General features: G+C 43.3%; 1 protein-coding gene across 2 annotated transcripts in view; it reads right to left on the reverse strand.

The window, feature by feature from the left end:
• The window catches only part of VOPP1 (VOPP1 WW domain binding protein), a 124,946-nt gene that overhangs the window by 9,743 nt on the left and 87,246 nt on the right, over window positions 1–27,957 (reverse strand). For both annotated transcript variants that reach the window (XM_076330759.1, XM_076330758.1), the window contains exon 2: window positions 14,964–15,022. In XM_076330759.1, the coding sequence (XP_076186874.1) occupies window positions 14,964–15,022 (59 nt within the window). The remainder of the gene's footprint in view (window positions 1–14,963; window positions 15,023–27,957) is intronic.

Below are 27,957 nucleotides of genomic sequence, written 5' to 3' on the forward strand. Positions count from 1 at the left end.
GACCTCAAACATGAGCCATTTGGGGTTTTATTCACTGCACCAAACAAGAACTGCAAGGTCAAAACTGCCAGATCACTCATTCTTTGCAAATCGGCAGCTTCCAAACAGAGAAACCACCGAGGGCAGAGAAAACTTCAAGCGTACCGTTATTTGCAAATTGAACGGCATTTTTTTGATTCTCAGAAGTTGCACTGGACTGCAACTGCCAACAACTCCCATTATTTAAGTAGGCTTTCCTCTAACCGCCCCCATTTAAAATTAGTATTTCATATGGAATAGAACTGTTTTAAAGGTATTATAGCAACAACCACTGTAAGCACAAGGTACCACTTCACTAAAAGCTAGCACATACATTAACAGCTAGCTCTGAACAATTTCTATGGTAACTGCCATTTTCCACACCAATGAAACATATTTAGTAGGAAAAAGGACAGAGGTAACACAGAAACTATGGTATGTGACAGACTCGGATGAAAACATTCAGATTAGCATATCCACGTGCCAAAAGAAAAGAGAAGGTTACCACAACTGGATCAATCTTTTTAAGGGTGTTCACACCTGTATGCTCAATGCACAGATTTAATTAAGCATCTGGTTTTGGAAAATTTGCCCAACTGCATGACTGTGCTCCCATATTTGTAGGTAAAGCTAAAAGAAAAATCAATTGGGTAATTGTACAGACAATTACACACTTACATGCTCAATTAACAAACCTTCACTCACAAAATATGTCAAGTCACATAGGCTTCAGCCTCTAATTGGGGCCAGAGGAGGATGCTCTATGGATACATAATCAGTTGTTTTGCAAGTGAAAACAGTTACACGCTCTTCTGATGACAAGTAGGCAGGATTTATTTAAGCAAGCTGGAGGACCTGACATGATCAGCACGGCAAGGTCCATTAATATACTCAGGCACCTGGTCTGAGACTCAAGCAGAGTTAAGTTGCTCATGCCAAAAGACAAAACACCCATTTTGCCATCCCTGAACCTGAAAGCATCCCAATCTCCAACCTTTCTTCTTTAAAGCTTACCAGGACCCTAACAACTGCTCCTACTCAAAGCTACCAGATCTCACAAAACTACTGACAAAACTTAGCATTAACTTCAGCCCCATTGGAACCAAGAAATTAAGCATCCCTCCATGCTCCCCAAGTGGATCAACCCAACAGGAGCTTTCAAGACATACATTAAATGCATGGACAGGATCAGACCCCTTACAAAATGGGGTGGCAGCCGCTGCCTTGTGTTAAAACAGTGGCCATGGTACCCTTTTTGCTCTTTAACACACTCGTGGTTGGAGCGCCTCATCCGTGTTGATGGGCACTTGCTCCTTTCGCTGATGCTGCACAGCAAGGACTTTTTAAGGCTTGTCAGGCCAGAAAAGCAGAGCCAGGGCCAGGAAACAGAGCCCGTAAATCTAGAAGGAAGGAGGTGGAGGTGGCAAATGAATGTCAATCCCTTCCTTTGCAGGCAACCTGTGCTAGCAAATAAAAAAGCTTCCCACCCATTCCTGCTGCTCCATGTTTTAGAAGAAAGAGCCACACTCACGAGTTCCCAACATCACTGGGGGACTGCCCTCTTGTAGCCTTTCTTGAAGCAAGTAAGGCCAAATTGTAGAAGGATTTTAGAGATGTGAGCAGTCTTTATCTCTGCCTCTACATGCTGGCTCTGTCAGCCCAGACACCTACACCTGACCACAAGCAGGACGGGGAGCGAATGCGCCAGGCAGGCCTCTGGTCCCAAAGCCATTTTCCAGATCAAGCCCCAAGAGCTGAACTTGTATTAAAAGTTAAACTAAAACAGAGAGCCCAGGGAGGCTGCCCGTACGCCTCCCTCACGCCCACATTTGCCTCACTTCTTTTGCATCTGTTTTCTCCAGAGCCAGAAGAGATGGGAAAAGGCTATTTTAAAATATATAATTATGGTCATTCAAACCACCAAAATTAAAACAGCATCTGTAAGGTGAGCACAGTACCTGAATTTACTTTTTATTTTTAATCTCCAAATTGTCTAGCCTGCAAGTCAGCACCATTTTTTAAGCCTCAGTGGCTTAGCTTTTCTTCCTGCAAAAGAGGACTAAAGTACCCACTGGAAGACAGTAAGGCTCAACTGCTGAATGTTTATGAAGCTCCTGAGACCACTGAATGGCAAACAAACAGGCCACCAAAGAGAAGTTTCGTCTCCTACATGGATGATTGCACATTTCAAACAGCTGAAAATGATGATGCAAAGGCTGGAGGAGTTTCTCACTACGGCTGTGTTTAGAGAAGCTCCATTCTACAACAGCCAGTAAGCTTTCCAAGGCAACTCATCCAAGGCTAAGCACTGCATTTGCTGGGTGGATCTGTGAAGCTAAATCAGTATCATGGATTGGAGGGAAATCCCTTTGAGATCTGACGCTAGTAACCCTTTCACTTTTTACCCATAAAACCAAATGGGCGCTTGATTTTGCCTGTCTGCAAGTATGGACACAAGTACCCGTATGTAGGAGTCTGGAATCAAGGATGATACCATGATAACAACCTGCTGTTTGTATTCCCCAGCAGCGCCAAAGACGACTGGAAGAACAAACAGCCCATTTGCTGATACTGCCATCGGGGTACCGCAGAAGCTCTGCTGATCTCTTGTTCTTGATTCAATGTGCTACGAAAAAACAACACAACTTCTGCCAACATCAATCCCAATTACAAGAAAATTAACTTACTTACAAAAGCCATATTTATTAGCAGGCAAAAGGCAACAATAAAATCAGCTTATTAATGGAGTAACATAAAAGCTTAAGTATAATCAGTCTTTGATGTACTATCTCTTATTGCCTGACAGCAAATCCCAGCAGAATTAAGACCCTGGTTCAGAAAAAACAATTAAGCACACACATCTATGTACTGAATTGATATGCATATCCTTTAAATTACACTTCTGCTTTGGCTTTGCTTAACAGCGAAGGACTGGTTGTGCCCAATGCCAGTTGAAGAAGAACGAGCCTTACTATTGATCTGAACTGGACTGAGCCCATCTCCTACAGAAGACATTTCTAAAACCGATTTCCCTCTTTCACACATCAATGATGATCCCGAGAACTGTATTTCCCTAGGGCAATGCTTGTTTCATAGATCAAAATTTAACCTATTATGTAGGATAAGACATGATTCATTAGTTACTTTGCTAATCTGCAACTTCACCAAGCATACGGTCTCTCTTTTGAAAACTGTCTGCAATGTGATTTATGATTTAGAAAGTACATCTTTTCATTCATAATTCAGTAGAGTGAAATGAATGCATCTGCATGTCCAAAGACTTGTACTGCTAGCACACCAAGGAACTGCTGTGTCAGAGATCAGTTACACCGCATGTCAGATCACAGCAACAAGCTTTTTGTCTGGGTTCGCACTTAAATCATGATGCTGAACTTCCTTCCTTAATGGAAAAGCAAAGCACATAGTTTCACATAAGGGTATACGGTATGACCCAAACCCCACAAACAAACCCCATACTTGCATGTGTTCTGTGGATAATAACTGCTCAATGAAATGGTCCAGAAGCTCTTTTCCATTTATACCTGCATCTACACAGCTGAACAAGTCTCTTCTTAGCAGAGCTGCCGCAGGAAAGAACTGCATCTAAAAATAATTCCCTGATTGGCACTTGCTGAAAACTGGAGAAATTAAAGAGGTAAAGCAAGGATTACAGTCTTCAGCAGACTGTATAGCCACAGTGGTCTGACAGCATTCCCTGTCCTCACCCAACATGGGTATTCCCCATCAACACCATCCCTTTGAAATGCACGCTGTAGTGTTCTTAGGTTTCCTCTCTAGACTGTTTGCATCGTATGTGCCAAAGCCTGATTTAACGTGGAAGATGTTTGATTAGCAATGTCTTTTGGAAGAGTAAAACAAAACATAAAAAGTTAATCCACATGTAGTGGCAGAAACCCTACTGCAGACAGAGGGACAGAGGATGGGAGGGTGAAAGAAAACCACAAAACCCCCACAACAACCAGATACAGTAAACTGCATGATTTCTAACCAGTGTCCTGTAGACAAGCATGACTTTAATTCCAAAAAAGGCTGCATGCCAGTGAGAGGTTAAATGATTACTGCATGCATATAAAGTCTATGAAGCAAACTGGGATTCAATGGAATACAAGAAGCACTGGCAGTTTTTTAAGGGGGGGGAACAAAAGGGAGCCAGGAAGTTCAGTAAAGGAGGGTGTAGCGACAGACCAAAACTAAGAACAGAAGAGAAAGATTTTGGGGGGTTGGCTAGTAGCATCAGATGAAGCTAAGGAAGTCCCAGCTATGGTCCTAATACTGGCACAGGCAAAAGACCAGGAGAACCACAAGTGCTCACAAGAACTGGAAGGGATGGACCACTGAAGACTGGGTCACCTCCAGGCAGACTCAATGCTGAGCCCTCAAAGCCAGAAGGCTCAGGTCTGCTACCATTGAACAGATGAAGGCAGACGGCTGAAGTGTGCATATGTATCTACTTGTTCTAGGATAAAAAAGTTTAAAAAAAAAAAAAAAAGAAAAAGAAGAAAGATTTAATCTGCTTGGAACTCAGCTGCCAGGATACAGTGATGCTGAACAGAGGGGGAAAAAAAAAATCAAACGAGCCATGAATAAAAAGAAAAACAAAGCAGGCGACCACCACAAAGTGACTGGCAGAAACGATTCTGATGAAGCTCAGTCTCGGCTGTGCTATGAATGTGGAGTAGTGCCACTGAGTTCAACAGGACTGCACTGCCACAAGACTCAGAATTAGACCTGAAGGATGAGGAATGAGGAAGAGGATCAACAGAAGGTGTACCAAGTAACTGAAAGCGAGGGAGTTATTTTTCTACCAAGTTTATTTCACCATTGATTAATTCATTTCAGACCATTCTGTATGCACATTTCCATCTTTCAATAAAAAAGCAATTTTCAGAGCAAAGTCATTGCCTGTACTGCTATGTAAAGAAAGACCCAGGTTATTGACTGCATACATGGGGAAGACCACCAGACAAGTGCAGGAGCTTAACACTACAAGCATGGTGGAGAGGTTATTCCAAGGAATCCATTTTGCTACAGCAGCCCACTGAACATGGAAATCAAAACAGAGTCCAACTCTGCACTCAGGAGTCCCACCTAAGTAACTATTTCTGAGTCCCAAAGTGGTTTAATCTCTCTCCAGAAAGAAACGCAAAGGCCACATCCCTCCACTGGCACTCACTTAAATGCTTGAGGAGCAGTAACACAGGCAAGGTCTTTGGCTAGTGGAGCAGAGTGATAGGCAACATCTGCCTTCCAGCCTTGGTCTTAGAGCTGGTTGTGTCTCCTTGGCATGCCTGCGTACACGGCCTAATTTTCAGCAGGGACACAACTCCACCACAGTTACCTGCAGTCACAGGTTCTCAGCACCGAAAAGCATTTCTCTTCTTTTCTTACACATAGCAGAGGTGATCCCTCAGCACATGCAATAACAGTGCCTTGTAAAATGTAGGTCTAATTTTGGCGAATATATAACTGTATATATAACAAATATAACTGCTTCATAGATGAACGCAGCCGTGACCTCAGTGGTACATCTGTATTTGAGAGTAAAACACTGCCGCTGGTACCCAGGAGAGCACTAGGGATATAGTTACCCAGGTACTTGATAAACCACTCAGCCCTTAACTACATAAGAAAACGTAAGGCGAAAAGGAGGGAAGGGGCTGTCAGGTCATTTTTTCTACAGAGTAGAAACAACAGAGACAGAAACAATATTTGCTCAGATTCAATTCCTGTCTGCTTTGACACAACTAAAATCTCCTACAATGAGACAAGATACTTGGCTCCTGTCCTTCACACAGACATGAAAAACAAGAGCAGGCAACAGCTGAAAAAAAGATTATTTCTCAGCTATTCTTTAGGTGAAGAGCCTATAAACACCGTCTCTGTGCAAGAACTCAGCAGAATATGGTAAATCCTCCTCCACTTCTGATGGGATGAGATGTATTTGCTCAGCTGCTCCTATCAAACCGACCCTTCTACAACCCTTCTGCTACCCAACGGCTTGCCATAACCCCAGCCCTCTCTTCTCAGACCCCAAGAGGAAAGCCGCCCTACAGAGGGACTCTTCTTGTCTGTAAAGGCAGCAAGTCTCACCACATGGCTTTCTGGCCAGAAATTTTCTCTGCTCCTCCCCTGGCAGAACCTAGCAAGAATTGCTGTGGTTTGGGCTTTGCCCAGTGGCAGTATACGGTACCTTAAATAGCCATTTTTCAACAAAGGCTGCAGGCCTGTCTTTCACAGAACAAAGCAGAGAAACAGCACAGCTTAAGGCTCTGGCAAAAGTAAGCCATAGATAACCTGTATGATGAGTTTTAATTTTCTGGAGGTGGAATTGTAAATTTCTTATACAAACAGGAATGAGGACTTCTAGTTAATCGTCAGGCCCTTTATTAAACACACGATTAGCTCTTCATATCTCAAGCTGCTCCCAGTGGGCAAGCAGTCCTACTGCATCCACTCGCTGCTTTGGGAGACTATAAGCAACCTGCTGGCAGGGGGCGACGGGTGTCCATGAATTTGCTATCTGCCTGAATTTAACATGCATAGCATTTAATGCATAGCAAATCTTTTTTTCTTCACCAAGCCAGTGCAGGATTATACACAGAGAAGGACATAGGTACTAATGGCCAACAGTTAGGTGCCACCAAGTCTTTCAAAATTTTAATTCAGGGTCTCCCCATCCAGAAAGGGTTAGAAGCTTCAAGATGACTTGGGGGTCAAGTGCTCCTTGATGCTGTCCACTGGAGCTCAAACCAGGTACAAGCCTTCGTGTCCCACTGACAGGAAGCCAGAAGAAAGTGCTTGTCAGCCTCACATTAGGGTTCTTGCCTGGGACACGGAAGGGTTAATGCTCTGATGAATATTTCAAGTCAAACAGCCCCAACAGGAAAAACTCATGATAAGCCACAACTGTGGTTATCGCATCTTCTGGAAATGAGAGGGGGGTGGGACTGGGTTCCCTCCTCCACCTCAGCCAGAGCAGAGTCTGGTTTCAGAGGAATACTCCACCGGAAGACAGAGACTGCCCCCCTTTCCTCCTTCCCCTCCTTTCTCAGAATAGGCTGCCTACGCCTGGTCAGCCTCCAACTCCAAAATCGTTCAGAGCTTCAAATCTCAAATTAGGTCAGTCACCTGCTTGGTTGCCTGTGAAGGCTGAGATATTAAATCCCTCTCCCCTCCTCAAGACTCACTCCTAGCAAGTTGAGTTCGTTGTTAATTTGATAACCTAATTCTCCCCAGGTTGTGCATCGGACAACCGATCCATCGAAGCAAATTCAAGTGCTTGGCAAGGCATCTAGTGGCTGGGTGATTACAGCAATCAGGACTACAACCTCAACAGATCCATCAATGTCAAGGGAATCTAGTCCCTTATTTGAAGCAAAGAATATACCACCTTAAGGGCACAGACTATTGAAGCTAGCTGTGATGTTTTGTACATCACAACTTTGTTTAAGGCCACAGAGGACTGAGCCATAGTGGTGGGGTTTTGTTGCTGCTTTTTTTTTTTTTTTTTTTTTTTTTTTACACAGATTGCCTGATAATTACTGCTGTCTTCCTTCACAATACAAACTGCGCGCTTACGTTCTTGCGTTGAACTACATATGCAAAGAGGCCCTCCCTGTGGCTGCTCACTGCTAAATTGGTGGCCCTGGCCTGAATCCCGGTCTCCGTTTCTGCACAGTGCCAGCCATTCAAGGTGCCTGGGAGCGTGCAAAACTACTACGCTGCCTTCCCTCTCCCTCCTCCATGCTGGCTTCAAATCAAATGGAAGAATAAATCAACAGCTAGATTACTGCCCTAAGCACACACCTGCTGACACTTCATGCGGCTGTAATTGCAATGGGAAAGCTAAGTGTATCATCAGGAAAGCCAACTTAATTAAAAGCAGTAAACATAACAGGATGTGGAGCACAGAAAGTAGCTCCCATCATGCAACATGCCCTGTGTCTAGGCTGGGGGGGTTTCCCAGCCTCTTGTACACGCATTGATGGAAGAAGTGCTCTCTAAGCTATCTGAATAACAGTGAGAGGAAAAAAAAAAAAAAAAAAATCACTTTTTTATTGTTTTCATCTGGAACATTTTGTAGGTTCTTGGTAATGCACAATATTATTATAGACTGACCACCAAGCACATAAGGGCTTACATTCAAAACCCAGATGAATACGACTGTGTGATAAATACAATAAAATTTAATCTGAAAAGGAAGAGAAGTGTGTGGAAATGCACAAGAAATTTATTTAAAAAACCATGAAAAACCACAAACAGAATACAATCAGCATTCTCCTCCAAAATAAGAGAAAGAATCGACTGTTCCCATGTAGGGCAGGAATATGTTTTAAAACATGAAGAATATTAGCAAACATTGCTTTTTTAGGTTTACATTCATGTTCTTATACTAATTCTAAATGAAAAATTAAACAGAATTAATCAACATAAAATAAATGTGTACATGTGCAGCTGTCTGCTGTATGCAGTAAACTACTTCCTCCGGCAGAAACATATTAGCCTAAAAATACAGCACTTCCATCTGCACGTGCTTTTAACATTAATTCAGGTCCTGCTTCAGATAACAAGAATTATAAGAAGTTACAAGATGGCACCCCCCCATGTTTCTTCTGTTCTTCACATATTTGCCAGCAACAATGGTAACATTTTCTTCCAGAGAAAGTTTCCATGTTTCTTTCTGGAGGTCTTTCACCTAGTAGCACAACAGTGACCAGTCAAAATATATTTATATAGGGAACCCATGGCTGAGCTCCAATGGAAAAAGTCATTCAGGAGGTGGAAGCAGGTACAAGCTACCAAGGAGGAGTTTAGAAGTCATCACGTACACAAGTAGGTGTGATGTTAAGAAAGCCAAACCTCACCTACAACTGATACTTCCAAGGGACACCAAGTGCAGCAAGAAGAGTTTCTACTGCTGCACTGGCAGTGGATGGTATCTGTGGACAAGCCAGAGAGCAGCAGATGTCATTTACCTCAACTTCAGCAAGGCTTTCCACACTGTCTTGCACAATATTCTTGTACCCAAGTTCGGACATTACAGTCCGGTCAGGCGGACAAACCTGGTTAGATGGTGGGGCTCAGAGGACAGTGGTCAATGGGTCACACTCTCCCTCAGAGAGCATGAAGTAATCGCTGGTAGTACCACAGAGGTCTGGACCTGTCCTGCTGACAAGTGTGTTGCTGAAATTGGTGATTGAGTACTCTCACCAAGTTTGGAGGTGGCACCAAACGGGGGATCAGTCAATGAGCTCAAGGGCAGGGATGCCACTCAAAGATCTAGACTGGTTGGAGGAATGGCCTGACAGGAACCTCATGAAATTGAACAAAACCAAATGCAAAGTCTTGCCTGTGGGAAGGATGAACACCTTGCTGGCTGTGGAGCAGCTCTGCTGAAAAGGCCCTAGGGGTCATGGCAGACAGCAAGCTGAACATGAGCCAGCTGTGTGCCATGAAAGCAATAAAGGCCAACAGCATCCTGGACTGTGTCAACAGAAGCCTAGCCAGTGGATCAAGGAAAGTAACTACCACCTTTCACTGAGCACTTGTTGGACCACATTTGGTTTTGCCATCCCCTGTAAAAAGAATGAAATTGATAAACTGGAGTGAGCTCAGCAAAGGGCCACCAAGATGGTCAGGGGCTGAGGCACTTGGCCTATGAGGAGAGGTTGAGGGACTTGGGCTTGTTCAGCCTAGGGAAGAAATGGCTTCAGAGGGACTCAAGAGCAGCCTACCAGTACCCAGGAGAAGGTTACTAAGAAGATGGAGCCAGGATCTTCCCAGTGGTGCAGGGTGGGAAGACAACAGACTACAGATGTAAACTGAAACAAAAAGAGGTTCTGACTTGGTATGTGGAAAAACTTATCCACCCTGAGGACAGCCAGGTAGCAGAGCACGTTGCCTGGAGAGGTTGTGCCAACTTCTTCCTTGGAGTTTTCCCAAGACCTAACTGATTAAAGCCCTGAGCAACCCGGTCTGACCTCATGGCTGACCCTGCTCTGAGCAGGAGGTTGGACTGGAGGTCTCCTGAGAACCCTTCCCACATGAGTTACTCTGATTCTCTAATCAGAGTTACTCTCTTTTCCTCACTACTTCTCTTAGAGTATCACATTATTAAAAAAAAAAAAAAAAAAAAAAAAAAAAAAATCAATACACAATAATCCAACAGGACGAGCTGAAATAATGTTAACTCAATACTGGGTAGCATCAAAACTCTTTTCTCCCTCTAAGTCAGCCAACCCCCTTCCTGTGGGTGACTACTTCACTGACCCAGTGACATCAGCCATGGTATTTCTACTGCTGTGGACACATGCTTACCACTCACTCAAAAACATTTGTGCTGCTTTATAAACATGCCATGGAGCCTGGAAAGAAGAGGATTAGAAACATGCAGGTTCTAGCATCTGGAATTTATCACCTCATTAAAAGCTCTGATGTGATGGTAGCTAACAACAGGAGGAAAAACAAACAGAAAAGACCTATGGGATTGGTCAGTCATACTGGGGAACATACTTCACCCTGCAGTGAGGGGGACATTCACAATCATTCTAATCAAACTACTCCTCATCAGCAAAATGTAAGGCAGCCTTCCCTCTACTGTTCATTCCCAATTCAGAAGTGGAAAAAACAACTGGAGTATCTTAAGTGCTGCTGGCGACTGCATACAGAGGAGGTGGTTTCGCAATCTAATGCATTCACTATGTCATTATTCACATTATTGCCAAGAAGAGAAGCATCTTGACCATCTCTTCCGCCAACCACAAGCACTTCAGGTGCATCTAGAATAAGACTGAGCTGGCTTATTTAAGTGAGAGTAGGATGAGGATCCTTGTAGAGGATCAGAGTCAAGTCTGTTGAAACAGCTTTAATTCTGAATTGCTTTCTGTGCATCCACACAAGGAGATGTATGGTCTAATTCTTTAAGCAAAGACAGGGATAACTTGGCTTCCTGCTTTTCCAAGGGATAAGAATTAGACTCCAATGATTAATTCCTTTCTCCGCTTTATATTTGTTTACTTATTTTTCCAGGCCACAAAAATAAACGTTTCGCTGAAGCAGGAGAAAAGTATCTAACTGACAATATCTTGTGGCTCAGGCAAGTAGGACACGGAGAAATGGTTTGGTTAGTGAAGTAAGTTAAGAGCAGTCTTTGAAATTCTCTGTATCAACAGTAGACCACCAATGTATGTCTCCCAGATTCCTGGGAAGCTTTCCATGATGGCTTCTGGTCTGAAATAAGCTATATCTTAAGCTAACAGATTCACACAGCAGAGGTAGAAAAGATTGGAAAATGATCAATTCCTCAGTCTAGCATTAACAAATGGAATTATATTTGGAAGAAACATGCTTGAAATAAACTAAAGCTTACTGATGATCTATGAAGGCTAGAACAATTATGTCCACTGGAAGAATAATTTTAAAAAGGTGCTAATACCATTAACTACTTGGACAAAGAGATGTATCATTAGTGTTGTAATAGAGACCTCCAACTTTTGCCCTAGCTGTTAATACAGAAAGCATAACCAACAAGTTTTAGGAAAGCTTTGAGCAACATCTCTAACAGCTTTTTCTTTTTTAAATAATTACACTGGAAGACAGATTGAATCAAAAACTAAAAAAACTTAAGCTCCAAAAAAAGAACAGTCATATCACTGCAAGTTTTACCCCCCAATCTAGCTGAATTTCCAGTACACTTAATTTGGCACGCTGATTTCTTACCCCATGTTCCTCTTGCTTAGCAGACACAGTCTTATCTCTGTCTTTGGATGGCTGAAGTTGAGCCTTTACAGGAAAGATTAACTCAGCTATCTTGCCTTTAGACTTCTGATAAAAGCAAAGAACCATTTTATGTGACAGTCCACCTTGGATGTCTATTACTCTGGGCAATTGAAAGAGAAGCAGGCACCTTCGAGGAGGATGTGCCTACCCAGAAGAGAGAAAAAGCATATGGACATGCCAGTCCAGGGATGCTTTGGTCCAAGCATGCCACGCTAGATCTGTGAATAGACATATGACTTGGTATTTCTGAGCTGACAAGCCTACCTTTTCATTATAATACAAAGTGTTTCCAAGAGAGACATGACATACTGTCAGCATGGGACTGAAATCACAGGGAAATCATTAAAAAGGATTGCACTGCTGGGTTTCGTAAGTCTCCAGAGATAGTCTCAAGACCAAAGGACAGACTACATATGTTAACTGGATAGAAAAAACCTCTGACAGAAAACCAGTGATAGAAAGGAATGGAAGCTATTGTGAACTCATTTGACTAAATATATCTGCTTCTTATGGACTGTTGCTTCAGAAATTGTAAGATAAAATAAAACCCGTTTCACTACAGCACATCCCGGATCTAGATTTGCACAGAGGAGACACTCTCAGGATGAAGTTACATATTATGCCTTTAGATGATTTAACATCTAACCATATGCAAATAGAGAAGGATCCTATTCATGCCTCCTCGCCCACAATATGCAGAGTACTCCCTTCCTCCCATTTCACCAGTGTTTGCCAAAAATGTACCAAGCTGATTCAACACAGACTTGAATGTGCTAAAATGAACAACTTTCTGTGGGATTAACAAATTGGATTACCTCAGTGAAGGGTCAAACAAGTGCCAAAGCAATGGGACTTTACCCTAAGATGCTGAGATTGGTGTTGTGCCTCTCCTCCACCATACAGGTGTGAAAAGACAGCACAGGTAGGAAGCAGCTGGGGATCCTAGACAACAGAAACTGAAACTGCAGAAGTAACAAAGTAGGAAAGCCCAGGCACCGCAGACATCAATGACCTTCCTATCACTTTGATGCATGCCCCCTATGCACTTTGATGCATGTGCTCCTATGCACTCAAATACCTTCTCCCCGCTCCCTTCCACATCTCTTCGCTTGTCACACGTTATCTATCCTCTGAGGTTTACCATCCCCAAATCCTTATTGTCTTTCCTTAGTGCTTCTTCTTCCCCACTTAAACTCATAATCACAATAACAACAATAGCATTAACGCGACACTCATCACCATCGCAACAATCACTGAGCACACACATCCCACCCCTTTCCCCTTCCTTTTTCCATTTACTTACACTATCCCTGAGACTGACAATCGCAACACGTTTATGCAATGACTCAGATAACAGGGTGCTGCAGTAACTACCACAAACACACACGACTACTAGTAACAGCCTTCTGATTGACCTGACATAGTCAATATACAACAGTTTTCCCTCCACATTAAAAGATCTCCCAAACCAACCAACAACCCACCAACACCACAGCCCCTCTCACAACTTCTTTCCTTCCAATGTTCAGAGCTGTGTGCAATTCCAATTAACCTCTTTGACGGACTGGAAAATAAACACACTGCTTTTCTACAAGATACTCCATTTCAGCACACAAAGAAAACAGTAAACTAGTTACCAAAAGGAAACCAATTAGAAAGCAACCCTGCGTGCATCAGATCTATTACAGATAGCGAGCCTCCCCTTTGTATCCTTTGCTTTTGCAGGACTCGGTATGTATTTACCTGTGGCACGAAGAGTCTGAGCTAGCACCCAATATCCAAGTAGTATCCCTTGTATCCAAGTATCCCTTTGTAGTACCAAGGGAGACAAACATTGGCTGTGAAAGCATGTGGGCAGTAACGTAAGCAGAACACCGAGGTGATGATGATTAATGCACTCCTGAATGTCAAGGTACAGTGGGATTTTCATAATTTCATAACATACCACCTTCTTTCCCACATTGCAGCAAAACAAAATAAAATGTAGGTGGAGCCAGAGTCCTGCTGTTATTAGCATGCAAAGAAAATTAACTTATTTAAATTCACCCATCTGTTCTGGCCAACCATTTATGAGTAATTCTCAACATTTCAGTCACCTGAAAAAAAGGCAGTGAGTTCTAGGCACAAACACTTCCTAAGCAGTTAATATTCAGGATCACAGATGATTAAACCATACAGTGTTTCATTCTTTCAATGAGCTTTGTTTCTTGCCTGGCTTCCTGGCTGCTTTTTGCCTCTAGCATTTCTCTCCTGTTTCTGGGAGATGAAGTGGAGGTGGAGAAGAAAAGGGAGAAAAGTTCTTGGGTAGCATAAGGATTACAGTAATTTCCAATCCTTCAGCAAGGAAGAGCTTGCTCAAGGAACAGATGACCTAATGCTGCTGCCTACTCCTCCACCTCACTTTATTTTTATTTTTTTTAAACTTATGTACAGGTATTTGCAATTACAGTTATACAACCCAGGGACAAAGTTTAGTACATTTATCTCCTTTCTGCCCCCAAATCCACAGGGAAGATACCTCCCACCCACACATTTCCTCTGCCTTTTTGTTGTTGCTGTGGGCAATTTAAAACAGAAAACTGCAATTCAGAGAAATCCTCAATCATGCACCTACAGGACATTGACATTTGGTTCACACCTAAGCCTGATGTGAATGTAGATGCCACTCATCAAAAGGACAGTTATGCCACGGTTAACAAATCATCCCAACTCCCTAAATTAAACAACAGTATTAGCACAGGGACAAACTCACTTTCAAAGCATTCTTGGTATTCTGCCTGATTACCTGCCCTTGTTCAAAACAAAGGGAGAACTGTCCTCGCATGGCTCTACTTACATTTCCTTTCAGTGTTCTGAAATAAGAGCTGTTTAAGATCTTGCATTTTGTTTTTAATTGGAAAGGTCGCCTGGATTGGGTGGCGAAATGAGTCTGTACACTTTTTTTAATAAGGAGAAAGGGAAAGAGATGGGACACGGGGAAGGAGGGAAAGGAAAGTTTATTCCATCTTCATTTTTAAATTAGAAAAAGTCTCAGAGAAGTTATGGAAAAAGTATAATTAGTGAAAGAACAACACTCTAAGAGCCTACAGCATCTAATTCTCTCTTGAGCACTAGAAAACACAAAAAGGAAAGCTATGACTACTTACATATAATATGTAGGATATAATCCTTCAAAGTACCAGCAATGCTTTTTGGCCTCCGTACACTACAAAGAAAGAAAAATACGGTATTAATATTTACGTAGGACAATGTACAATTATAAACACAAGCATAGACTATATATGAATACTGTGAGTTTGAGGAATTTGGAAAGGTTTATATTCCCAAAGATTTCCCAATCCCGATACACACAGCAACTGGGAAGTCAGTTCATGTGAATGGCAGCGTGCCCTGCCAGGGTTCAGATCCCTCACGCAGGGCTTTGTCTGTGGGGCCCCATAGCTTCCCACGATTCATGAGCAAAGTCAGTACACTCGGTGCAGGCACAGGATCCAGCTGCATGTGTTCCCTGGCAGAACTGCTGGCTTAAAAGGCCACAGAGAACTTAAGAGCCCCTTCGCGGTTATAGTCACTTAAGAGACCTCCAAGGCATAAGCAGTTTGATGACACTATGTGTATGGCTACACAGTAAATTCAATAATTGCAGGGAATTATTCATCTTTCCGGAAGTCTCTGGCGTGCGGAGCCAGGCTTGGAAAGGAGCAGAACAGAGAACCCATCCATCCTATCTCCTCTTCCTACGGCTTGGAAATATCTCAAGTGTTCATTAAAGTACCGGGGAAAGGAAACTGCTTTCTGCAGCCCAGGGGTATTGTTCTCTTTTGCAGATTGCCAGCGTATCCTTGTTAAAGGATGGCGACAGGCATTTTCTCAGCATGTGTGTGCAGGCAACGTGGGAAGCACACATCATTATGGGCACTGCCAGAATACAGACGGCAGCTCAGAACAATAGTGGCGCTTAAAAAAGAAAACCAGATGTCAAGCCCAAACTATATACAATGCACAAAATATTTCTGCGTATCCCACTGACATCACTAGCACAAAATGCCGTCTTCATTGCAGATGTAGCTCCAGGAGCTCCACCGCAAGCTGCGTTATCCGATCACACGCAGCCAGGGCGTTGTGGGACACCCTCCACAGAGCAGCGAGGAATATCTTGCTGGGGTTTTAGCAACAATTCCCTCTGCTGCTCACACCTGACACCCGCTGTCGGAGAGTGCTCAGCACACCGGCGGTGCTTGAATCATCCTTCATGTTCACTTGGCAGCTCACCTTTAAATAATAGCTCGTATAAGTTTATTAGTCTCCCCGAATCACAGAATACTAAATGAATCCCGTTAAGACAAAGTGGTTTTAGATCCCCAACTCTCACTCCTCATGAATAAGAAAGGCTGCAAGCTCTTTAATGAGCATCTGATGAGCTAAATCACAGGCAGATCAATTACAGCCCATGAAGAGAAACTGCTATGGATTAAATTGTTAAGAGTGGTACAGGAGGTGGGGGGAGGAGGAAGAGGAGGAGACGCTTTTGATGCATGTGATCAGGCCTTTCCACTAATACAACAGGCTCACACCAGTCTTCAAGATGTACAAGCTTTAGCTTCTGTTGAAAGGGCTGGAGCTTCTTCCTTGGGATAAACACAGCAGAAGCCTCGTTCCCCTCTCAAATCAATGCCGGGGTCTAAGCAGTATATGCAGGAGGGCTCCGTAGCTGCTGCTGGAGCAAGTGGTGTTCAAAGATCCATCTCTACATTTGCCCTATTCCCCTTCCCCCCGCACCTTCACAGTTTCTAACTCCTTAAACCTTCCTTCCGAATATTTTCATCAGCTGGCTGCTTCCTCTTACTCTAAAATTAGAAATATGCCAAGTTTCTCTCCGTAACACCCTGCAAAGACATATGCATTGTAAACCCAGCAGGTCTGCAGCCGAGTCAATGAAAAATACTTTGGCTCTTCACCTTTGAAGGCTGCAGATCAGCAGGTCCTGGCTAAAATCTCAGTGCCTTGCAGGTCAACCCCTTGGGAAAGCCTCATTTCAGAGCCCAGCTTGGGATGTACGCCGTTAAATGTTTTTCCTTCCTGCTTCTCAACCAATATGAGTCACCATTTACCTCAACGGTCTTAAAGCCTTCGTCAGTCTCGAGCATTTTAATTGATGCTTTCCTGGCAGTGTTTCTGAGCACGTGGAGCCTGCGTACCCTTTACAAGTGTAAAGGGGACATTTATATTCAGCACTCATTCTGCTCGCCCTCCTCCCCGTATTTTAATCCGCTTTACAAGTTCTAAAATGCGTTGGGAAGATTCCTCCTTCCCATATCTCCCAAGTTGCAAGATTTCTGTTTCTGCTGCTTAACAATTCTCTGTTTCAGACAGCCAATATGCCTACTGCTGTCACAAGAAAGGCTCCAGCCTGGGAAAGTTTTGCAAGTAACAGTTCCTTCTAGCTTACAGGGTTTAGATACCTGCACCAGAAATCCTTCGGTGCCCAGACTTTGCTTTTATATGGGCCCTGGAACAGCAGGTACCAATCCCGATTCTGCCTTTTTTTAATATCACAGTGCTATGAATACTGCGTGGCAGTTGCTCAGCTCTCCTACACGGGGATCAGGCAAATGAGCTAGTGGACCTCAAGTGTGAGCAGCACAGCCGAATCCGATACGCACGACATGCCAAACAGATTTACACACACAGGGCAAACCGCTGCGGTCCCTGCTCAGTTAAAACTCCTACTGATCTCCATGGCAACTTTACGCCAGTAAACCCCGACATAAAGCAGGCGGCTACTAACCACCGTCCCTACCGCTGGTTAGCGGACCTCGCAGGAATTCACTGCTAAGAATAAGACAAGAATGTCATTGCCTCTAATGATTTGAGCCTCTTTAGCACTGAGGTACCAGAGAGATGAACAGGGTAGTCAGGGCATGGATTAGTTTTTCCCTATAGGCTATGATCATCCATCTCTTGCAAGATCCAAATTATTCTTCTGAGTGGTACTGGCCTCTTAGTTAAGCTGGTGGAGAGCCATACAAGCGTGTGAGGGGATGTACGCCATCAGCAGCAGGCTCTCATCCTCACAGAGCCTTTGGAAGACAATGTCCTTGTAGTTGTTTGAGACTATTAAACCCTCAAGAAACTGCAGCTGGCAGCAACTCACTGCAGTCCGCAAAACAGACACAAAGGGAAGATTACTCATATTACTGCAATACAAAAGGACCTCAGACATCAGGGTTGGTGCCCGCTCCACTAGCTCCTGTACGAAGACAGGCCGTATCTCAGAGTTTCTAACAAGTGTTCGTTCTTGTCTTTAAAAAGCCATTTACCCATACACTAATAGCAAAAAAAAAAGTGTGTTTATGGTTTTAAACTAAGCTTAGGTACGGCCCTGCTGATGCTTTCAGCTTTTCTAGGAGAAGGACTTTGCACATTTTGCTTATAAATTCCTCCTTCTATGTCCTTTAATAATTTGGCACAGCTATAAAATATAAATACAAAAGTACGTTCATTTTTTAAATAAATGATGCAGGTCTAATTGGGTGTGCATATGTAATCTTTAGAGAATTAATGGTATGTGAATTAGCCAGATGCTCGAGTACATTCCTTAAGAGTGCGTATTTGGAAAGAGAAAAAATAAGAGACTTGGGTTTTTGTTTGTTTGTTTTTAAAGAAATCAGCATCTGTATTCTAGCCTGATTTCTTTGACAGACTGCAGCAACGCAAACTGCAAGCCGTCCTTTTCTGTGGCCTCTAAATTCATTCAGATTTCCTTTAAGAAAGGAAATGTGCTTCCTGCCACAGACTGAAATTGCAAATGTTACTGCTGCTAGTAAGAGCAATGAGAAAGAGAAGTTACTAAAACATTAACCAAAGACTGCTTTTGATCACACCATAAAACACAGAGCGTGAGTACATATGTATGCACATGGTGTGGGGGAAGACAGAGCAGGCAGCCTGCTCACTGAATGTCAGATGGTACTCTACAGATCATTAGTTATGTTTTGCAGGATTTGCAGAAATACTATCTCTAGCAGGAATATCCTCCACATTGCACATCATTATCTTTCAGTCCACAGGACAGTAAAAAGAAAACAGATCTGATCAATTAATTACTCTTTGCAATCAAGAGAGCGGTGGATTCTTGTCCAGTGCATTTATTGGAGGTTTGGAAAATAATAATAAAAAAGTAAAAACAATTACAGCCCCATCTGCAGATAGTAAATACTTTCCAGTATGAGTACAGTCCATTTTTGTTACGGGTACCAATGAAAAAAGCAGCCTGCTATGGACAGATGTGTTTGTGGAGGGCAGGGGGAGGGCAATTGCTATCTGTATGCTGAAGGGACATTCAGAGCGAGTTTGTGACATCTGCTCAAAGCCAGATTCTGTAGAAGGCACAGGTCTACTATCGATCACAAAGTTAATGAAACCCTATCAGTTATCAGCAACCAAGGGTGTGGCTCTTTCTTTTTAACCAGACAAAAAGCCAGATGCTACACACAACTTCCATTACGTATTACAGTTACAAGGATCCAAATAGGTAGATTCAGAAGGAAAAAAAGCAGGAATTTAACTGAGTGACCTGTCATACTGATATGACACAAATGGCTCCCAGTATTCTGGGATGACCCACTTACTGGCTGTCACCTCCCATTCAGCTGGGTGTATGCTATACATTAGCAGGGTGCAAGTTGATCCAAATGCCGTTCTTGTGGCTACAGCCTCTGAGGCTCTGCTAGGATTAATTCATAGGTGAACAGGAAGAAAGAGTTAAAAGTATCTAAGCCATGGAACAAGGCCTCATCTTTTCTGAGCATCACACAATCCTATTCCAACATACACCCAGAACTCTGCCTTCCACACAGCTAGATCAAACTAGTAATTGAGGAAATAGGAAGGACAACACCTTTCTGACCACATGGCTCCACAGCATCTGAGAAACAACTGGCTATGCCTGCTGCCTCTGTTACAGAAGGCCTCTTGCAAAACTCACCCAGCACAGATCTTTCCCAGTTTTATTGGTCACTGCACCTGGCAAGTACTCAATGGAACCCAGACAAAAGGATGGGACAGTCTACAGTGCAACTCCAGACTAAATAATCAGTTCCAGAAGGCACATTATTGGCTAGGAATCACAATGTTTTATAGGATCTGACCTTTAAAATTGTATCAGTTTTCAGAACACTATCCATTTCAAGTGCCTAGACAAGAGCTGAAAGCGTTATGAGATACTAGCTCCTCATTAGATACGGTGCGCTGAAATCAGAAGGACTTCTGCATGCTGCAAGTTTGAAAGATTGGATTTGCAGAGACAAGAATATGAGCATACTGCTCCTCCATAGCCAAGAAAAGGGCAAAATATCATCCATTAGAGTTAAGAGACAACATACACTGAAATTGAAAAGTGCAGCCTAAGGGTGAAAACAATTTACTACAGAAAATACATTTTGCTTTAGCCTTGCCTGAATCCATCAAAAATCATCCCCACTTCTTCCCTGGTGATGCTAACAGGTAAGGGTAAAAGTAGCCCATCTCCAAACTATTCCAAGAAACTGAGCTCGCAAACAACGTTACCAGTGATTTCAACAAATACAAAAGAGAGAAGCAACTCTTACTAAAAACCAGGACTACGTTAAGGTATTTTTATTTACTAAGGTAACGAGGAAACAGCAGGAAACTCTTGTATAATAGGATGCTGATCCTTTACCAAGCTTCCCTTCCCATGTAACAGTAAACAGAACAAATACCATTCCAGATATACAGTTGTTTCATCGAGACCAAGATTACAGAGTCATATAACTCATAGTATAAAGAATGATTTTCATATATTTTAGAAGTTGTTTCTGTCCAGTCTTTCTGGCTGTTCCCATATAGGATTCTTAAAAGAAGCAACTTTTCCGCCTCAAATTAATCAGTCTGTGTTTTGCAACAGTAAAAACATTCCAGCACAAGCAGCTAATTCTTATTAGTTCTTCTGGTGCTCAGAGCACATGCATTAATCATCATACTTTTATTTAGAATTAATCTGGGTTTAGCATTAGATAGCCTCCCATCACAAAGCATTACTTTACATTTAGATCGATTAACCCTTCCCACAAAAGAAACAAATATCCCTTCTGCGCAATTTCACTTCAGGACTCTTTTTTTTTTTTTTTTTTTTTGCCGTGTGCAGCAAATTGCAAATGCACTTCACTCCTAGAACAATACGATTTCAATTTAATATAATCCTTTCACCAGTCTCCGGGGGGGGGGGGGGGGGGGGGGGGGGGGGGGGGGAGTGAGAAGGAAAAGGGAAAAAGAAAGAGCGCCTCATTTTTCAGAGCCCACAGTAAGCAAGCCGCGAGGCTGGCCTCCCTCCCTCCCTCCCGCCCCGGCCCCGGCCCCGGCCCCGGCCCCGGCCCCGGCCCCGGCCCCGGCCCCGGCCCAGTCGGGCGGGCAGGCCCCGCCCGCCCGGGGCGCCCTCAGCACCGCGGACAGCGCCCTCCCTCCCTCCCTCCCTCCCGCCAGGCCCGCTCCCCCGGCGGCGGGCCGCCGCCACGCAGCGCCCCGCTGGGCGGAGCTACCCCCTCGGCTGTCCGTAGGCGCGGCGGGTCGTAAAGCGGTTTGGTGTAATGAATTGCCTGTGTAAAACCTCACCCACGTACATCACCTCACCCAGTTCTCACGTGCGCAGCGGTCGCACCTACTAAATAGCTGGCGGCACATGTGAGCACTAAGGCGAGGAATTAATAACAGCGATTGACTGCCTTGGATGGAACCACCACGTTCAATCTTCAGACTGTTTGGGAAACCACAGTCACGACAGTTATTGTTGTTATGTGAAATATCCAACCTGGAACTACGTCAGAATGTCAAGCCAGATGCTTATGAAAGTGCCAAGAGATCCTCAACACCAGAGAAGGTTACGACTTGCTTTATGTTCTTATTTCTACACCCATGAACTCGGCAACATTTGTACAGACATAAAAGCTGGGGGGGTTTAAACCTTCCTGGTGGAACTGACCTTACACTGAAAGTTCTAATGGCAGATCTGCAAGAAAGCATGAGGCATGCCACATATTGAAAGCATTTACACCCAAGAAAAGCAAAAAAGACTCAACATTCCACTGGAGTCTCTGCAGCTTCAAGGGGGTAGCGGTAGCCTTTTTTGTTCCAACTGGAAGGAAACAGATGTAACATTTTCCCAACTCCGCTAGAAGCGGTTGATCTATTCCAAATGGTACTGGGCAGGTTCCACAACTCCAAAACTGAATTTAGCTTCTGCAATTATTCTGTTTCCTTCTGTATGTGCATGAGAAATAAAAGCAAGGTTATTATTTGCATTCTTCAACGACAGAATAAGTCATAAGTCACCTTATAAAACAACCCATAAAGTAGGGTGTGTGGGGGAGAAGGGATCATTTGTCAGGAACTGAAAGGAAGACCATGCCAAGAGTGAGGATATTCACTACTTCCACCCTCAGTCTCTCTAAAAATGAAACAAACCAAATACTAGTTTTTACAGATAAAAGGATTTGGTGATACAATGATTTTATTTTTAAGCCTCTAATGAACGTAGGTAACACTTTCAGTGTCACCATCAAGACATAGATATCAAACTTCCTTTCCTTTGACTAAGAACTGGAAGCTTGGTCCCTCTCCAGCCCTAACCCTAGGCAGGCACTTACTCCTCACAGGAGCTGATACTATCTAGAGTACTATTAAGAGCAAAGTCTAGATTTGGGTTTCCCCTATTTTTATCTAAAGCCACGCCAGCATTCATTCCCTTCAGTTCATGCTGAACTGGCAAATTTGCCCGTTTCCTATGTACATTTCATTCTTCCGCTTTACCATTCCAAGAATGAAAACAGCCTTTAAATTACCTAGTAGTTAAATCCTCAGGGGCCATCTTTCATCTCCCATAATAATAAAACCAAAGCAAAGAAAGACTGAGCAAAGGAAGATGGATTCAGAACTCAATTTTCTCAGTCATTTGCAGCGCAGGCAAGATCGAGGCAGTAACAGCATTGTGCTACAGATGCTGGTTAGTTAAGCTACGACAGCCCATCAAAGGCTGCAGGAGGATAGATTTCTCTGATGGTCGCCAGGACTCAGGGCAGTTGCTTTGGGAGTTCCCGGGCTTTGTTCTGTTGATGTTATGCATCCCCCACACGCTCATTTGTCCCACAGAGAGAGAGAGAGAGAGAGCTGACAGGACAGAGCGCAGCTGCATAATCACAGCAACTCCTGCTCCCCTCCCTACTACCCTTATTTTTCATTCTTGACATTTAATCCAGTGATGCACACCTTCCTCAAACTGTTCTTATGAGGATTTATTGGAAAAAAAAATATTTGTTTATTCAACTACGACTTTTCCCTTTTCAGTTTTCTGAGATATTTATTCCAAAACTGCAAATACCGGATCAAAATCCTTTGTGTTTTGGTCCTGAAAACATCTGTAACACTGAAGGCAGTGACTCCTCAGTCTCAAGAAACAAGATGCAGTGTCCATGACCAATCACACACCCAGTGCAGGGAACAAAAGAAATCGATAATCATGAAATATCATCTAAGTGCTGTTCTCCTGTAAGGTATGCAAGGCCAAGGCAAGTTCTCACCTTCAAGAGCTTATTCTAGAAACCCATCCTGGTTAGTGTTAGATCATTGTTAGAAGCATCTGTTCATTTTAAATCAGATTACACACATCGTGTGTATTAAACAAGTGAGCATCTGAATATAGTGGAGATTAAAGAGGTTACCTTGGAAACATTCTGATATTTGAAAACCAGTTTCTAAAAAACCCCGGCAAGTCAGCATCCAGATACTGCTTTGAGAAGTATTTACTTCAACACTCTGCTGGGGGAAGCTTTGTTCTTGGTCAACTCCCACCTGCTTAACAGTGAATTGTAAGCCCTGCTGTCAGATGCCTACCTACAGATACTTCCATTAACAGCCATCATTACTGTGTTGTTCACATCCTCACAAGGCATCTCAACCTCTCAAGGGAAAAGCACAGATGTATAATTTATGGTACAGGTCCAATCTGGTTTAATGACCAAACTGGGACTGGAGAAACAGTTATAAAGGAAACTGTAGTTCATTTGGTCCAGCTACATTAGGCTAACCACCTTGAAGTAAACACTGAAACTCACATAGTAACACAGCAAAGGCGAGCATGGCCTGGTCTGCAAGGCTAGCTCATTGAACAGGGCTGCGTTAGTGTGAATATTAGAATGCTGAAATACAATCACCTCCATGATGCAGTCCAGAAAACCGTTTGCTTTGGGACTCAGTTCCTGGAACACTGGGAGGAGTTTATGGGTTTGGGTTCATCCAGGCTAATAATCAGGTTCTTCTATTCTTGCACACAGTCTATTAAAATTCCTACTGATTGGCAGCAAACACATCTCTTTCTCAGGCCAAAACTCTCCTCAAACAAAGAAACAGCAGAAGAGTTTAACCGAGTGTAATTTTTATTTGTTTAACAAGTCAGTTCAAGCTTTCAGGGAGATGCTCTGTTGTGGCTTTTGGGCAGACATTCACCAGGTAGACTGAAACATCAATGCCTTTTAAATTAAACTAAGAACCTAAACTGACTTCTACTCAGACAATCCAATCCACTGCCATAGTGATAGCATATGATTATTAAATTCCAGTGAGACAAATCCAACAGCTGTATCTCACAACTACTTATTGGAGCAGGAAGAAATACTAAGCATTTGTCCTTGGAGTATTTCCCATGAAAGGACTAGAACAGCAAATAAATAGTAAACCCTTTCTGGCAAGTAACAATGCCTACTAACGGCAAAGCATTTTTCCAAATGAAGTAACTTCCTACATAAGACCATAACATTTGCTTTTCTTCTATTAGGAGCCTGAATGTACCTAAATGATAATCTCCAATGTCCCAGTTTGTCAAATTTCAACATAATCCGCTAAGAGTGTTGACAAATCTCTTCATTTAAATCAAAAGCATACCAGCATTTGGCATTTTTCTAAAAGGATCATTTCCTTGGTTTGAGTGATCACCTGAGTTTTTCCACATTCAAAATAGCTTCCTGGAAGGAGAGGGGGGGGAAAAAAAAAAAAAAGAAAAAAAGAAGGACCTACTGCACGTTCCAAAGATGACTGTCTAGATAGAGATATTGGATACACATAACCAGACAAATTAAAATAATCTCTTGGTATAGGAGCCATGTCTTGGCTCATACTGCTTTTCACCCCTCAAACCACCCACTTCACAACTTGATGAAGGACATGCTGGATGTGGGTAGCTTTTTACATGCCTCCTCTCTTGTTCAATCAGTGCATGCTCCTTGCTCAAATATCCATCCATATACATGGACTTTCTTGGGACCCCATCAAGCTTTCAAATTCCTCTAATAACAGTTAGAGTGCAAGTTTCCTAGTTATCACTGTTGGACCTCTAGTTACCACTCTTGTGGTCTGTGGCTCATCTGATGTTATGATCTTCTTTATTCCTGCTTGCAGATGATAGATCTTAATTTGCGTGTGGGGAAGTTACTTGACAAGACAAAAAAAAAGTTGGGATGCTGCAATGAACTCCTCTCTTCCCTTTGACACAGACATCAAAAATCCCTTCACTAAGGTTATTTCCTCACAAAGAGTATCTGAGGTTACCTCAGGGACGTTCTGCAACTGAGAACTGCAAGAGTGAGATGAGGTATAAATGAAACATTCGCTCTCCATTAACACGTGGTCCACAGTCCAAAAAAGCTCAAGATCCCTGCCTGGAGGTATTGCTATAGATGGATAATAGCATGAGATATGGCCATAAATGTTTAATTTACCTAGCAGCTAGAAAATTATTCAACTAGACTGAAAGTGCTGAGGATTTTAATAGTGCCTGCCCACATTAACAGATGGAAATAGCACCAATAGCTCAGAAACGAGCACAGATGCACTCGCATATTTGGTCAGCATCGACAATGTTGCTTAAATCGAACTTTCAGAGAAAATTCAATCCCCGTGCAAGCAGTGGGCAACTCCAGAGGTATCAAGGTCATTGCTGCTGCTTCCACAGGACACAGCTTGGCTTGCTGCCCCTCTTTTCGCAGGCCTGCCAGCTGCTCTTCCAAGCACTACAGGGTTCATCTCAGAGGGGAAACAGCACCACGGAAGGAAGGCACTAAAGCAGCATCACAGTTCCTACATTTTTCCAGGGCAGTTCTGTGCAGGCAAAGGACCCTTTAGACTGTAACCACAAACGTAAACTCACAGATGGGAAAAAGAAATGGAATAGGAGCAGCAGGGCAGAGAAGCGAGCAAGAGAACGATGCGTCCAGGGCAACTGTCACAATGAGAAGTGGAATAAAATTTGGGGCTAATTCTTCTTTCACCAGGGTGCACGCCAGCTGGCGTTAACAGGTAAGAAGTGAAGAACCAAACCAGAATCATGCCGAGTCATCTCCTGTGACCACACAGGTGTAGTTTTCAGGATGTGGATTATCCAGAAGGACATCAGACCTCAGTCAGATCACCTCCCCTCCTCCCTTCTGCTCCTCAGAAACAAAACCATCAGGCAGCAGAAGAGGCTAACTGGAACAAACAGCACCAACTCTGAGCCACAGTCAAGGCTTCTTCCCAGCACTTTTCCAAACAGGCTTCAGAGGTCAGAAGCCAACAGGGTGGCAGCCAAAGAAATCACAGAGGCAGACTCTAAATGACAGGCCACCACAGAGGAATAACAACATCTTGCGAAGGCTATTGGTGAGGGGACAACTCCACTGGCTTTGTCATTTTTATACTGCAGACAGATGGCTGGTGCACCTCTCCTCCAAGCAAGGCCGCAGCTCCCATTTTTCACCTTCAACCGAGTTTCAAACGAGGAGCCCTTTCTGACACAGAAGCATGACACCATGAATTAGCCACAGTTCCTCACGCCAGTCCAGGGCGGAAATCTTGTTATCATCTTCCCACAGCGCAAGGCAGAAAAAAAAAAAACCAACCCTTTGTTTTGTAGTGTGCTTAGCCTCTAATTTGGGAAGGAAAAGCCTGGCACCTCACCATTGAGAGGCTGCTCGCCCTTGGCTCACGCTTGTCATGACATTGTTCTTTTTCAATGAAAAGATGAAGACTTCTAATGGTTTAAATGCAGCGGTACCAACTCATGTCAATAAAGCTATGTTTCTCTATAGCAGCAGAAATCTTTACCCCAGTTTATAGACTCCCAAATCAGACATAAGATATCAAATAAAGCCTCAGTCCTTCAAATATGTGAGTAGGACTCCATATACAAAGAGGACCCTGTGTTACTATTCTCAGTAGCGAAGTTAAGCACGTGCACAAGTGTTAGGGGGAACAGGTTTGGTTTTGCCCTTAAAGTTTTAGGTTACTGACAGCAAACCACCTCCCTTACCCGTTTCCACTCAAATCCAGAAATATACCAACACATTCTCAATGATTTTAAAGGAATGGCTATGAATTCCCACAGTGGTATGCATTTTTCTAAAATGATGTCCAGCCTAAGGAACGGATGTCTTGCCATGAGTTGGGTCACAAAAAAAAGACAAAAGAATTGGACCACCTCTCTCCTCAGTTAAAGGAAAAAAAAGCCTTCTTGCTAAATTTCTTGCTAAATTGCTTTTCAAATAAACAAACAAAGCACTTATGTCTGGTTCCTACAGTTGTTCAACGGCAAGGCTTCTAAGGAGCATCTTCTTGTACTTTCAGAAAGGGTAATGCTTCAGGATGGGCTTCCTCTCATTCACTCCTGCATTCACCAAGTGTTTAGTCAGAATATTAAAAAAGCCACAGATTAAGCAAAAACCTCATTTTTCCCCCTCAGTGACCCTTCCAGCTGCTGTTTCTCGCTACATTCCAAACTTCAAGACAACCTCCTAACTCCTTGTGAGTGATATTAATTCCAGGTGCTCCAAAAAGCACCAACAACTAACGCTGTGATACTCATTCTCCCCCAGTATCATCTCCCCATCTCCCCTCTGCACCCACAGAGCTGCCTGGCGCTGCAGGGGAACGAGCAGAGCAGGAGCCTGAACCCCTTTGGTGCCAGGGCAAGATGCCAATTCATGGATCCACACTGACCTTTCATTTTAAAACATAGACTCTGCCTTGTCATTCCTGACACATGATCATGTGATTTCTGGGAAGAAATCCCAGTCACTGGACTATTATAGGATACTTAAG

This window comes from Aptenodytes patagonicus, chromosome 2, assembly GCF_965638725.1.
Source record: "Aptenodytes patagonicus chromosome 2, bAptPat1.pri.cur, whole genome shotgun sequence".
In the NCBI taxonomy this organism is placed as follows: Eukaryota; Metazoa; Chordata; class Aves; order Sphenisciformes; family Spheniscidae; genus Aptenodytes; species Aptenodytes patagonicus.